General features: G+C 39.8%; 1 protein-coding gene across 3 annotated transcripts in view; it reads right to left on the reverse strand.

The window, feature by feature from the left end:
* Positions 1-15,106, reverse strand: part of LOC126161949 (phospholipid scramblase 1) — a 157,632-nt gene that overhangs the window by 52,374 nt on the left and 90,152 nt on the right. For all 3 annotated transcript variants that reach the window (XR_007534976.1, XM_049918129.1, XM_049918130.1), the window contains exon 5: positions 14,434-14,651. Coding sequence is in view for 2 of the 3 variants with exons in the window: in XM_049918129.1 (XP_049774086.1) it covers positions 14,434-14,651 (218 nt within the window). In the remaining variant the exon portion in view is untranslated. The remainder of the gene's footprint in view (positions 1-14,433; positions 14,652-15,106) is intronic.

Here is a 15,106-nt window from a genome sequence, read left to right on the forward strand (position 1 = left end):
GTGTGTGTGTGTGTGTGTGTGTGTGTGTGTGTGTGAGTGAGTGAGTGAGTGAGTGAGAGAGAGAGAGAGAGAGATAGATGGGAGTATAAAGCTTTGAATTTGCATTCTGACACTTGGCTGTTGAGTTAATACACCATCACCATAATCGACCTTTTAACATCTACTGTCTGACAAAGGCTTCAAAGAGCTTTAGTTACTGTGGTACTTTCTCTAATCTCATCTATCCACATTCCATTAGGTTTATACTTTGGTCTTTTTCTAGGTCCATGGTCTTTTTCTAGGTCCATCTACTATCCACTGCCTGACTAAGTGTTCTCCACATCACTATTTCATTTCCATTTACATCACAATTGTGTTTTCCAGTCTAGTTAGTTTCAAAATACATTTCTATGTTTAATTGTCTCATTTAATAATTCCAAAAATGCATCTCTTCACTGCTCAGTGAGGAATCGCAAGGGTGCTGCCATAAGCCAAAACTTGTAAGACAATATTGTAAACTTTCTGCTTCTGGCACACTGGAAGACATTTAGTTTATAAAATCCAATCCATGCTAGTTTTAATTTATCTTTTTTTTTTATATCACACACTTGTACTCCTTCTTCGTTATCTCAGTCAAAGGATCTGAGTTTCCTCAAAAACAGATGAGGTTAGAAATGGAATCTCCTTTTCTGACACGTCTTTCAAATCTGAATTTTCCGCTATTCTGGTGACAGTCACTGTTCTATCCTGCTGTGTGTCTTGTTTGTATTTTATCTTGTGAAATATAAGACTTAAGCCAGGGGCGGGCAAACGTTGCACGCAGCTCATGAGCGCACAGCGCTGCACGTGTGCTGCTCGCGTGCAATCGTCGACTGGGGCAGTGTAGTACCAGGCTAAGCTGCGGACGTTGATGCGTAGCGACCACTACGTAGTCAACGTTGTATTTCAAGAACCGGAAAATGCAGAGTGAAACAAGGAAACGGAGAAGTGGAGATTTGCTATCTTTTAAAAAGTAATGGGAGAATCATTTTTTCTTTGTGCAAAAACGTGAAAATTCAAAATGTTTAATATGTGGCAGTATTGTCGCTGGTCAGCGGAAGTTTAGTATTGAAGGCCATTATAACAAATTTCACAAGGACGAGTACAATTTATTGTCGGATTCTGAGCGGATGGGGAAATTGACTGAGCTTAAGAAGAGCGATCTGACGATACTAGATGAATCTGTCGTAGTTGCTGTGGTCACGAGAGATCTGCGACTTCCTTTCGTCATGTCTCTTATGTAACTGATTTAACATTTTATGGAGCACCGTTTTCAATTTTTCAGGACGACGACAATGATAGCCCAGCGGTACGAGCTTAATATAGCGAGAGCTGGAAAACCATTTGCTGAATTAGTAAGTGTCGGTTAAGAGCATACATCAGTGATGAAAATTTAAGTAACTGCTTGCGTTTGTCTGTATGTTAAAATTTTATTCCCCTCCACCTGTGATAATTAAATAAAACGTATCGTAGGTAATAGGTACTCTTTCAAAACACGACATCTTTCAAGCACTCCTACTAACCTTATTTTGTTCCACCCCACCTGCGATAATTAAATAAAACGTATCTTAGGTAATAGGTACTCTTTCAAACCACGATATCTTTCAAGCACTACTACTACTAAACTTATTCCTACATTCAATAAAGCAAGCTAGGAAACAAAACGCATTGCAGAGGAAGGAGCGGACAGAAGGTATGGTGGGGAGGGGAGATAAGCGGGTGACCAGCTTGCCCCTGTGTGCACGCAGAACACCTGTTAACTGCACGCGTGCAAGTGCACCGCACACGTGCAGGATTCCTGCCCGCCCCTGACTTAAGCATTGTTACAGTTATAGAGATTTGTTACAATATGCAGGCATTCTGTAATTAATTCTACAAGTTTGTTACTGTATTAGTTTTACTCCAGATTTAATCATTTCTGCTGACATACTGGCGCCTCTTGGCCCTTCTGTTTTTTCATACTTCAAATACTCTTCTACACGCCATCAACTACTAATTTCCAGAATGCCATTATTTTCATAATTAAATGTCTTTGTTTCCCATTTGTCAGTTCAGTTATACAGACATCTAAAGAATTTTTCATATGGTTGTTAATTAGTTTGACAGCTGCCATCATAACTGGTGAGATGTAATGTTGACCCAACTGAATTTTCTATTTGATTCCTTCATCCTCTTATGGATTTCGATCACTTCCATTTCAAATATTTAACAGATCTCACATTCTTGTGAAGGCATTTCCAAATAATTCTGTTTTATATAGCATATTCTGATATTATCGTCTTTGTGAAACTCTCATTTTTCTTTAATAATTACCTTGTTTCAATTGACTTTTTTTTAGACTTGCCTTCTTCATACCTCAAACTCATTTAGCTATTTGCTTAAATACCTCCATCCAATAATTGTTGGCTTTTATTGTGTCCATATTTTCTAAGATGCTGAATTACTTGCTTAATTTGATCCAGTACAACACTTTCTTAATTAAATTCTAGTAATATACTTTTTTGACCACCTACTCCCAGTTGCTTTCTAACTACATATCTATTTATCCACCTCAATATGTTGTCTTCCATGTGGAGGACCTGGGTTCGATTACCAGTGCTGCCAGGGACTTTCCCTTGGTGGTAGGACTGGAACAGGGCGAACTGAGCCTCATGGTACTGAGGGAACTACTTGATTGAGAAGTAGTGGCTCCAAGGTCAAGAAAGCCAACAACGACCAGGAGCATTGTGTTTTGATCCACTGCACCTCCATACTGCATCCAAATGACAGAACTGGCAGAGGATGACATGGTGGTTGGTTGGTCCAGATTGGCCAGTCTGGGCCATAACGTGAAGCTTTGCTTTTTGCTTTGGTCTACAGTCTGTCCCAGGAGTGTTGTTGTTGTGGTCTTCAGTCCTGAGACTGGTTTGATGCAGCTCTCCATGCTACTCTGTCCTGTGCAAGCTTCTTCATCTCCCAGTACCTACTGCAACCTACATCCTTCTGAATCTGCTTAGTGTATTCATCTCTTGGTCTCCCCCTACGATTTTTACCCTCCACGCTGCCCTCCGATATTAAATTGGTGATCCCTTGATGCCTCAGAACATGTCCTACCAACCGATCCCTTCTTCTGGTCAAGTTGCGCCACAAACTTCTCTTCTCCCCAATCCTATTCAATACTTCCTCATTAGTTATGTGATCTACCCATCTAATCTTCAGCATTCTTCTGTAGCACCACATTTCGAAAGCTTCTATTCTCTTCTTGTCCAAACTATTTACCGTCCATGTTTCACTTCCATACATGGCTACACTCCATACAAATACTTTCAGAAATGACTTCCTGACACTTAAATCTATACTCGATGTTAACAAATTTCTCTTCTTCAGAAACGCTTTCCCTGCCATTGCCAGTCTACATTTTATATCCTCTCTACTTCGACCATCATCAGTTATTTTGCTCCCCAAATAGCAAAACTCCTTTACTACTTTAAGTGTCTCATTTCCTAATCTAATTCCCTCAGCATCACCCGACTTAATTCGACTACATTCCATTATCCTCGTTTTGCTTTTGTTGATGTTCATCTTATACCCTCCTTTCAAGACACTGTCCATTCCGTTCAACTGCTCTTCCAGGTCCTTTGCTGTCTCTGACAGAATTACAATGTCATCGGCGAACCTCAAAGTTTTTATTTCTTCTCCATGGATTTTAATACCTACTCCAAATTTTTCTTTTGTTTCCTTTACTGCTTGCTCAATATACAGATTGAATAACATCGGGGAGAGGCTACAACCCTGTCTCACTCCCTTCCCAACCACTGCTTCCCTTTCATGTCCCTCAACTCTTATAACTGCCATCTGGTTTCTGTACAAATTGTAAATAGCCTTTTGCTCCCTGTATTTTACCCCTGCCACCTTTAGAATTTGAAAGAGAGTATTCCAGTCAACATTGTCAAAAGCTTTCTCTAAGTCTACAAATGCTAGAAACGTAGGTTTGCCTTTCCTTAATCTTTCTTCTAAGATAAGTCGTAAGGTCAGTATTGCCTCTCGTGTTCCAGTATTTCTACGGAATCCAAACTGATCTTCCCCGAGGTCGGCTTCTACTAGTTTTTCCATTCGTATGTAAAGAATTCGTGTTAGTATTTTGCAGCTGTGGCTTATTAAACTGATTGTTCGGTAATTTCCACATCTGTCAACACCTGCTTTCTTTGGGATTGGAATTATTATATTCTTCTTGAAGTCTGAGGGTATTTCGCCTGTTTCATACATCTTGCTCACCAGGTGGTAGAGTTTTGTCAGGACTGGCTCTCCCAAGGCCGTCAGTAGTTCCAATGGAATGTTGTCTACTCCGGGGGCCTTGTTTCGACTCAGGTCTTTCAGTGCTCTGTCAAACTCTTCACGCAGTATCGTATCTCCCATTTCATCTTCATCTACATCCTCATCCATTTCCATAATATTGTCCTCAAGTACATCACCCTTGTATAGACCCTCTATATACTCCTTCCACCTTTCTGCTTTCCCTTCTTTGCTTAGAACTGGGTTTCCATCTGAGCTCTTGATGTTCATACAAGTGGTTCTCTTATCTCCAAAGGTCTCTTTAATTTTCCTGTAGGCAGTATCTATCTTACCCCTAGTGAGATAACCCTCTACATCCTTACATTTGTCCTCTAGCCATCCCTACTTAGCCATTTTGCACTTCCTGTCGATCTCATTTTTGAGACGTTTGTATTCCTTTTTGCCTGCTTCATTAACTGCATTTTTATATTTTCTCCTTTCATCAATTAAATTCAATATTTCTTCTGTTACCCAAGGGTTTCTACTAGCCCTGGTCTTTTTACCTACTTGATCCTCTGCTGCCTTCACTACTTCATCCCTCAAAGCTACCCATTCTTCTTCTACTGTATTTCTTTCCCCCATTCTTGTCAATTCTTCCCTTATGCTCTCCCTGAAACTCTGTATAACCTCTGGTTTAGTCAGTTTATCCATGTCCCACCTCCTTAAATTCCCACCTTTTTGCAGTTTCTTCAGTTTTAATATACAGTTCATAACCAATAGATTGTGGTCAGAGTCCACATCTGCCCCTGGAAATGTCTTACAATTTAAAACCTGGTTCCTAAATCTCTGTCTTACCATTATATAATCTATCTGATACCTTTTAGTATCTCCAGGGTTCTTCCATGTATACAACCTTCTATCATGATTCTTAAACCAAGTGTTAGCTATAATTAAGTTGTGCTCTGTGCAAAATTCTACGAGGCGGCTTCCTCTTTCATTTCTTAGCCCCAATCCATATTCACCTACTACGTTTCCTTCTCTCCCTTTTCCTACACTCGAATTCCAGTCACCCATGACTATTAAATTTTCGTCTCCCTTCACTATCTGAATAATTTCTTTTATATCATCATACATTTCTTCAATTTCTTCGTCATCTGCAGAGCTAGTTGGCATATAAACTTGTACTACTGTAGTAGGCGTGGGCTTCGTGTCTATCTTGGCCACAATAATGCATTCACTATGCTGTTTGTAGTAGCTTACCCGCATTCCTATTTTCCTATTCATTATTAAACCTACTCCTGCATTACCCTTATTTGACTTTGTGTTTATAACCCTGTAGTCACCTGACCAGAAGTCTTGTTCCTCCTGCCACCGAACTTCACTAATTCCCACTATATCTAACTTTAACCTATCCATTTCCCTTTTTAAATTTTCTAACCTACCTGCCCGATTAAGGGATCTGACATTCCACGCTCCGATCCGTAGGACGCCAGTTTTCTTTCTTCTGATAACGACATCCTCTTGAGTAGTCCCCGCCCGGAGATCCGAATGGGGGACTATTTTACCTCCAGAATATTTTACCCAAGAGGACGCCATCATCATTTAATCATACTGTAAAGCTGCATGCCCTCGGGAAAAATTACAGCCGTAGTTTCCCCTTGCTTTCAGCCGTTCGCAGTACCAGCACAGCAATGCCGTTTTGGTTATTGTTACAAGGCCAGATCAGTCAATCATGCAGACTGTTGCCCTTGCAACTACTGAAAAGGCTGCTGCCCCTCTTCAGGAACCACACGTTTGTCTGGCCTCTCAACAGATACCCCTCCATTGTGGTTGTACCTACGGTACGGCCATCTGTATCGTAGGTACGGCCATCTGTATCGCTGAGGCACACAAGCCTCCCCACCAACGGCAAGGTCCATGGTTCATGGGGGGGAGTAGTAGTCAATATTCAGGGATATAAGATGAACAATCAACTGAAGCTGAAAACTGAATATGGAAATATGCCCTATTCTCAATGGCTTCCGAGACAGAACACACATAATGCACACTGTTATGTATTTTCTGTATTCTTCGATATGTAGTCAGGTTTACACATGTGCAACAGGTACTAAACATTGCAACATGCATTTTACAAAACATCAATTGAAAAATACATACTTTTAACACACTCACCTCTAAGCATTATTGTACACACTACATTAGAGCTGTTGTACAGCTCACAATAAATGTATGAATAACCCACAATCAACTTCAATGCACTTGTGCACACTCTGGAGAATGTGTTGTGCTGCTTGTCTGAGTGCCTCTGTTTGTTCCCTAATGAGGGCAGAAGCCTCCATGATGTGACCAAGCTGTTCATCTTCTGCATTCACCTTTCGTTTGCACACCTCAGACTTCATTCAACTCCCTAAACAAAAATTTAATGACATAGGGTTTGGCAATCTTCGTAGTCAATTAATTGTACTACCACAACCAATGCAGTGATTTGGGTAAGCGTGGTTGAGATGTTCTCTCATAAGTCGGGTACAATGTTGAGGGCCACCATCATGTTGAAAGTACATTGCAGTCCACATGGCCAAAGGAACTTTCTCAAGGTGTTCAACAAACGAATTTTCCAAAAAATCCAAGTAATTCTGTCCCATCATTCACTCTTCTAAAATGTTACTGATCATGCTGCATCAATCATTGTTCAAAAAACAAACTTGGAAATTAGTTTCCATTGCAGCGTGTAGGTTTTCCTGTGCCCACTGACGATTATGAAGTGTGTTGTTGATTCCATTCCATGTAAATGTGGCTGCATTAGTGAGTAGTATTAATGGAAGAAAAGGATGATTGTCATCTAACCAATGACAAAATTCAAGTCATGTGGCGGTGTCACCAACGCGAAGATTGTGGATACACTGTATCAGAAATGGATACAAGTTTTCTGCATGTACTGTTTACCATTCGTGTGTTTGTGGACATTCATACATGCAGAAAATTGTCATGTACCAGGTAGGACTATGCTGCACCATTTTAACAATGTGTTGCTGTTCCTGCAAAGGTTGTTGAACTACATGTTCAGAAGAAAAATCGGAACATGGAAGAATATCTGTTTCACACAATGTGCGGAAAACTCTATGATCAGATGTTCAACTTGATGGAAAACGCCAATGGTATTCTTTGACAGCTGCAGGTGCACTACCACTGCAGAAGCCACAAAAATACACCATATCTGCATATTCTTCATTAGTTTAGATACGTGGCATTTTACCCAGCATATGTACAAACACAGTCAACTGATGCTTCTCTCTTATACTCTTTCAGTCTCTCTCACTACTTCACTCAGAACACATCAAGGATAATTGTGCATTCAATGGGCTAACATATACATCTACATCCGCACTCTGCAAAACCACTGTGAGTTGCATGGCAGAGAGTATGTCACAGGGTTTCTTCTCATTCCATTAGCATATGAAGCATGGGAAGAGTGACTGTTTAACCCTTCTTGCACTATTGGGGTCAATCTGATCCATAAGCACACTGGAAATATATTTATTCAAAATACACAATTTTCTTCCTCTAAGTCAATTATATCCAATGATGTTTTGTTCATTTTTATATTTACAATACATTAAGTTTTATTCGTGGTTTCTGCAGTGAGTACCATTGGGGTCAATATGACCCCATAAGCACACTGAAAATCATATTTCCCTTGTTTTTAAAGCTTTCCCCCCCCTCCTAATATATGATATCCTTTCTCTCTCTCTCTCTCTTTTTCTCTCTCTGTTCAATGTATCCAACAGCATTTAGGCCTGTTTTTTTTTTGCACTGAGTACCACAGGTGTCGATATAACACCAATCTAAATTTCCTTTTATTTCTTGAAAGTAACAGCTATGAAACTATAGTTATTACTGTTACACTGAGCAACTGTAATTTATGTTTTTATGTTAGTTCATTAAAATACTGCCAATACATCTGACGTAAATTCCTTGGGGTCTATATGACCCAAGTGGTACTTAGTGAGAGAAAAAAGCCCTGGTAGTAGAAGGGTTAAATGCCCCCATGAGACGGCAATCAGTCTAATCTTGTCCTCAATAGTCTCTATGTGAGTGATACGTAGGGAGTTGTAGTATATTCACAAAGTCATCATCAGTTCCTAAAACTTTGTGAGTAGGTTTTCTGAAGATAGTTAATGTCTATCTTCGAGAGTCTGCCAGTTCAGATTCTTCAGTATCTCTATGAAACTCTTCCACAGGTCAAACGAACCTGTAACCATTCATGCTGTCCTTCTTATCCCCTGTTAGTTGCAGCCTTGGTCTAAGGGTAGCATCTTTGATTAGTTATCAAAACATCCTTGGTCCTAGGTTCGAACCCCACCACCACTTACATTTAGAATAAAAATCATCAGCAATGGCAGCCAAAGACTTAGAGCATAAGAAGTTGCCCTGATTCAGCCAACGGCCCTGTCAAAGAGGGCAGAGAAGTAGACAGAGGTGCAGGGCACTCTCTTGCATTTAAGGTGGGTAATGCCCCCAAAGGTGGAAGAATTAGCAATGATCATTGGCATGAGAATGCAGAGGGCAATGGAAACCACTACATTATAGACACACAATGTGCACCCATATCTGAAAAAGTGTCATGATGATCTATCCATTGGAAAAGTATTCTAGACCAGTCTCACATTCAGTACTGCTGGAGGGACTGCCAAGAGGAAGGTGACCATGTGAAAAAAGATTGAATAACCAACAAAAGAATAACATTTTATGAGTCTGTGCATGGAATATCAGAATTCTGAACATGATGGGGAAGCTAGAAAATCTTGAAAAGGCTCAATCTGGATATAGTGGGGGGTTAGTAAAATGAAATGGAGTCAAGTCACGGATATCTGGTCAGATGAGTATAGAGCAGTATCAACAGAAGTAGGATTTGTTATGAATAGGAATGTATGGCGGAGAGAGAGTGGGGCAGTTCAGTGATAGGGTTGTCCCTGTCAGAATCAACAGCAAACTAACACTGACAATGACAGTTAGGTACACATGCCGGTGTTACAAGCTGAAGATGAAGAGAGAGAGCAAGTATAGGAGGGCACTGAACAGATAATTCAGTATGCGAAGGGAGATGAAAATGTAATAGGCATGGGAGACTGGAACACAGTTGTAAGGAAGGAACAGAAGAACAGGTTACGCGAGAATATGGGCCTGGTACTGGGAATGAGAGAGGAAATGGACTAATTGAATTCTGCAATAAATTTCAGTGAATACTCTGTTCAAGAATCACAAGAGGGGGGGGGGGGGGGGTATACTTGGTAAAAGCTGGAAGACATGGGAAGATTTCAGTTAGATATCATGGTCAGGCAGAGTTTCCAAAATCAGATATTAGATTTAATGTGTACACAGGAGCAGATATACACTCAGTTCAAAATTTAGTAATGATGAAGAGTAGGCTAAAGTTTAAGAGATTAGTCAGAAATAATCAATGCGCAAAGAAACAGGATACAGAAATACTTAGGAAAGACGAGATATGCTTGAAGTTCTCTAAGGCTATAGTTACTGTGAAAAGGAATAGCTCAGTAGGCAGTTCGGTTGAAAAGGAATGGACATCCCTAAAAGGGCAATCACAGAAGCTGGAAGGAAAAACATAGGTACAAAGAAGATAACTGTGAAGAAACCATGGTAACAGAAGAAATACTTCAGTTGATCAAAGAAAGAAGGACATACAAATATGTTCAAGGAAATTCAAGCATAAAGGAATGCAAGTCACTTAGGAATTATATAAATAGGAAGTGGATGGAGGCTAAGATGATATGGCTGCATATCAAATGTGAAGAAATCGAAAAAGAAATGATTGTCAGAAGGACTGACTCAGCATACAGAAAAGTCAAAACAACCTTTGGTGAAATTAAAAAAAAAAAATAAAAAAATAAAAAATGGTTCAAATGGCTCTGAGCACTATGGGACTTAACTGCTGTGGTCATCAGTCCCCTAGAACTTACAACTACTTAAATCTAACTAACCTAAGGACATCACACACATCCCGAGGCAGTATTCGAACCTGTGATCGTAGCAGTCGCACGGTTCCAGAATGTAGCGCCTAGAACTGCTCGGCCACTCCGGCCGGCGGTGAAATTAAAAGCACAGGTGGCATCATTAAGAGGGCAATGGGAATTCCACTGTTAAATGCAGAGGAGAGGGCGGTTAGGTGGAGAGAGTACATTTAAGGCCTGTATAATGGGGGAAGACGGGAAGACTTGTCTGATGACGTGATAGAAGAAGAAACAGGAGTCGACAGGGAAGAGATAGGGGATCCATTATTAGAAATCAGAATTTAAAAGGTCTTTTGAAAACTTAAGATCAAATAAGGCAGATGGAATAGATAACATTCCATCAGAATGTCTATAATCATTGGAGGAAGTGGCAACAAAATGAAATTTCAAAGTTGCACGAGCCGATAACTGTGAGAATTATCACACAATCAGCTTAACAGCTCATGCATCCAAGTTGCTGACAAGAACAATATACTGTAGAAAGGATAAGAAAATTGAGGCTGTGTTAGTTAGCAATCACTTTGGCTTTAGCAAAATAAAGTCACCGGAGAGGCAGTTCTGACATTGTGGTTGATAATGGAAGCAAGACTAAAGAGTAACCAAGACATGTTCATAGGCTTTGTCAACTTGGAAAAAATGTTAAACAATGTCAAATGGAAGATGTTTGAAATTCTGAGAAAAATAAGGGTAAGCTGTAGGGAAAGATGGGTAGCATACAATATGTACAAGAGCCAAGAAGGAATAAGAAGAGGGGAAGACCAAAAATAAAATGCTTGGATTGAAAAGAGTGTAAGACAGGGATGTAGTCTACTGTACAATATATACATAGAAGCAATGGTAGGAATAAAAGAAAGGTTCAGTGAGTGTAATTAAAATTCAGGGTGAAAGGATGTCAATGATATGATTTGCTGATGACACTGCTATCCTCAGTGAAAGTGAAAAAGAATTACAGGATCTGTCGAAAGTAATGAGAAGTAGCAAAATTGAGAACAGTCATAAACTTAACATCAGGACTAGTGATCATGAAGTAAATGAAGTTCAGGAATTCTGCTACCTAGGCAGCAAAATAACCAATGGTGGACGGAGCAAGGAGGACATAAAAAGCGGACTAGCACAGGCAGAAAGGTTCTCCACAGAATCAGCAAGGAAATGAATATATGGCAATCAATGACAAGACGAAGGGACAAGATAGTAGAACATCTGTTACGACATCATGGAATTACTCCCATGGTACTACTACAGGGAGCTGTAGAGGGTAAAAATTGTACAGGAAGACAGAGATTGGAATAGCTCCAGCAAATAATTAATGATATATGTTGCAAGTGCTACTCTGAGATGAAGTTCTATTTCATAGGGGTTCCACACAGTTAAGCAATATTCTAGAATGAATCGCATGAGTGATTTGTAAGCCATCTCCTTTTTAGACTGACTGCATTACCTCAGTATTCTGCCAGTAAATGGATGCCTACCACCTGCTTTCCCCGTGACTGCACCTATGTGATCATTCCATTTCATATCCCTACAAAGTGTTATACCTAGGCATTTTTAGGAGCTGGCTTATTCCAATTGTGACTAATTGATAGTATAGTTATAGGGTACAACATTTTTGTTGTTTTGTGACGTGTGCAGTTTTTCATTTCTGAATGTTTAAAGCAAGTTGCCAATCTCTGCACCACTTTGAAATCTTACCAAGATCTGATTGAATATTTATGCAGCTTCTTTCACATTATACTTCATTATAGATAACTGCATCACCTGCGAAAAGCCTGATTTTACTATTAATATTGTCTGCAAGGTCATTAATATACAAAATGAACAGCAAGGGTCCCAACACACTTCCCTGGGGTGTACTTGAAGCTACTTCTACATCTGATGATGACTCTCCATCCAAGATAACATGCTGCATCCTTCCTAACAAAAAATTCTCAATCTAGTCACAAATTTTGCTTAACACCCCATGTGGTCGCTGCTTTTGACATAAAGCATTGATGTGGTACTGAGTCAAATGCATTTTGGAAATCAAGAAATGGAGCCTCTTCCTGACTGCCTTGATCCAAAGCTTTTGGTAACTCGTGAGAAGAGTGAGAGTTGGGTTTCTCACGATTGATGTTTTCGGAATCCATGCTGGCTGGCAGGGGGGAGGTCATTCTGTTTGAGATATCTCATTATGTTTGAGGTCAGAATATGTTCTAAGACTCTACAACAAATCAGTGTCAAAGATACTGGATTGTAGTGTTGGGGATCACTTGCACAACTTTTCTTGTAAATTTGTGTGAACTGAGCTATCTTTGAAATACTGGGCACACTTTTTTGTCTGGGGGATTTACAGGAGATTATAGTTGGAAGAGGGGCTAACTCGGCTGCAAATTCAGTACACAACCTGATGGGGTTTCTATCGGGCCTTGAAGAACACCACTGAAACAAACACTTATTTCACTCATCTTTTCAGTGGCACAAAGATTAAATTGGGGCAACACTCCTGGGTTTTCCATTGTAAAGTAATGTTTGGAAATGGAGTTAAGCATTTCAGCTTTTGCTTTGCTACTCTCAGTTTCAGTTCCTGTTTTGTCCATAAGTGATTGGACACTAACTTTGGCGATACTAACAGCCTTCACATAGGACCAGAATTTCTTTGGGTTTCGTGAAAGATCTTTTGGCAATATTCTGCTACGGTAGTCTGTGAAAGCTTCTTGACAACAAAACATGTTTCATTCAGTATCTCTCTATCTACACTCCTATGCTTTGTTTTCTGTCTATTATGCAGTGGTCTCTGTTTCTTTACAAGATTCTTTACAGTGATTGTATACCATGGAGGGTCGCTCCCGTTATGAACTGTTCTACTGGGTACGTATCTATCCAGCAGGTCTTGTTCAACTTGAAACATAGTTTTTCTACATGCTCCTGCCCTGTGTTGAAAGTTTCAAATTCTTTATTGAGATATGACACTACTGCTTTCTTATCTACTAAGTTACTGAACATGTATGCCAAAAACACATACATGCATCCATGTCACTCGTCCAAAAACAAATGTACATTGATGTATTCTATTTTGGAAACCATTCACAATAGGACACATGTTAATATGGAGTTTACTGCTTCAAACGAGCATTCCCATCATAACCCTGACCATTCCTCCTGCGACACACTGTACATCTATTTGTAGAGTGCATCTCAGTAGTCTATGGTCATATGAAATTCTAGAAGGGTTCATGACTGTCATGTCTTTTAGAATTTCTTTATGAAAGTTTTTTACAGATTAAAAAGACAATGTGTCAGACTAGGAATCAAACCTGGAACTTGAATATTTGTGGTTAATGCTCATGCCCACTGACCAATCCCTACACAACTCATGACCTGCTCCCATAGCTTTACTCCTGTTCATCTCACAAAGTATGCAGAAAAACTTCTGTGAAATATGGAATGTAAGAAAGAGGTACTGGTATAAGGAGAGCTGTGATGCAGGTTGTAAGGTCTGTTGGTAACAGTGTCGTCAGTGAAATGCCAGGTTCCAGGCTTGAGGCCTGGTTTGGTGCACAGTTTTAATCTGTCAAGCAGTTCTGGAAGATTCATTTTGGAATTTCTTTATTGTCTGTCAAAACACAGTCGCTTTTATTTTTAGTTCCACTGCATTCTTGCCTGGTGCATCTTCTATTCTTTTCTGTCATTATACAAAAAACAATCAATTTCTTTAAAATTATCTGAGCATGCCGGCAAAGAGTAAACAATGAAGCATACAGTGAATGATAGAAACAGAAATTGATAACATTGTGGAGTGTTAGTTATTGTACAAAAATATTTATGTTGATACACATTTATCATTTTGGCCATGTAACGAGCAACCTATCTGTGGAGGCATTCATACAAACACATTGTACTCTGAACCACAATAGGAAGGGGACTGAATGCTACCAGTTTCATTTTCTTCTGTGGGAACTAAAACTCTTTGATGTGTACAAGTGCAACAACAGGTCATAAATTAAATAATCTTGCCTTACGTGTTTCGTGGAAATACTAAATGGTTCATATAGGATTTGAAACATTTTTTGATTAATGAGTGTTCTTCATGACCAATGTGCCACTTCATTCTGCATTAAAGTTCTAAATACCTTATGAATGAAGTAACCAAAGGAGTACTTACTTGAAGACAGCATGGAAACCAACACGTATCACATGCCAAAGGACGATTCAAATGAATCACTTCATTTCTAAAATTATCCAGTATCTTCATATCAAATGGCCTCAGAGGACCACAACAATTGCGAGTCAGGCAATCGGAATCCTCCACAGCATAATATACTTTCTGGCCAACACTGTTCTTTATAGTGAACTTGTTTTTTGTCTCAAATCCAGTCAATGCTGCAATACAACACATATCAGATGAGTGAAAGTTACCAATATCAACATGCTTTTGTTACATACAGAATACAATGTATGTGTAAATGGAAGGGGGATCACAGCTCTCAGCTACAGCAGGACATTAAGCAGAATCAGTGGCGACGAGTGAAAATGAAAATGTGTACCGGGCTGGGGTTCAAACCCTGGATCTCCTGCTTACTAGGCAGGTGCAATAACTACTGCACCATCTGAGACACAGCGTTATCGCCACTGCACGGACTATCTCGGTACACCTCACAGCTGATCCACACTCCCACTGTGTGCCACCTATCTGCAGTCCCTGTCCATTAAACTCCTGTTTGCTACTCAGAGGTTCCCACAGGAGGTCTGACGTCTTTCATGCATTCACACTGAACAAAGAGGAACCATAGCCCAGCCAGGCTAATCATTATTTTTATGAATGCAAGGTGTTTGTT

The sequence above is a fragment of the Schistocerca cancellata genome, chromosome 2 (assembly GCF_023864275.1).
Source record: "Schistocerca cancellata isolate TAMUIC-IGC-003103 chromosome 2, iqSchCanc2.1, whole genome shotgun sequence".
NCBI classification, from domain to species: domain Eukaryota; kingdom Metazoa; phylum Arthropoda; class Insecta; order Orthoptera; family Acrididae; genus Schistocerca; species Schistocerca cancellata.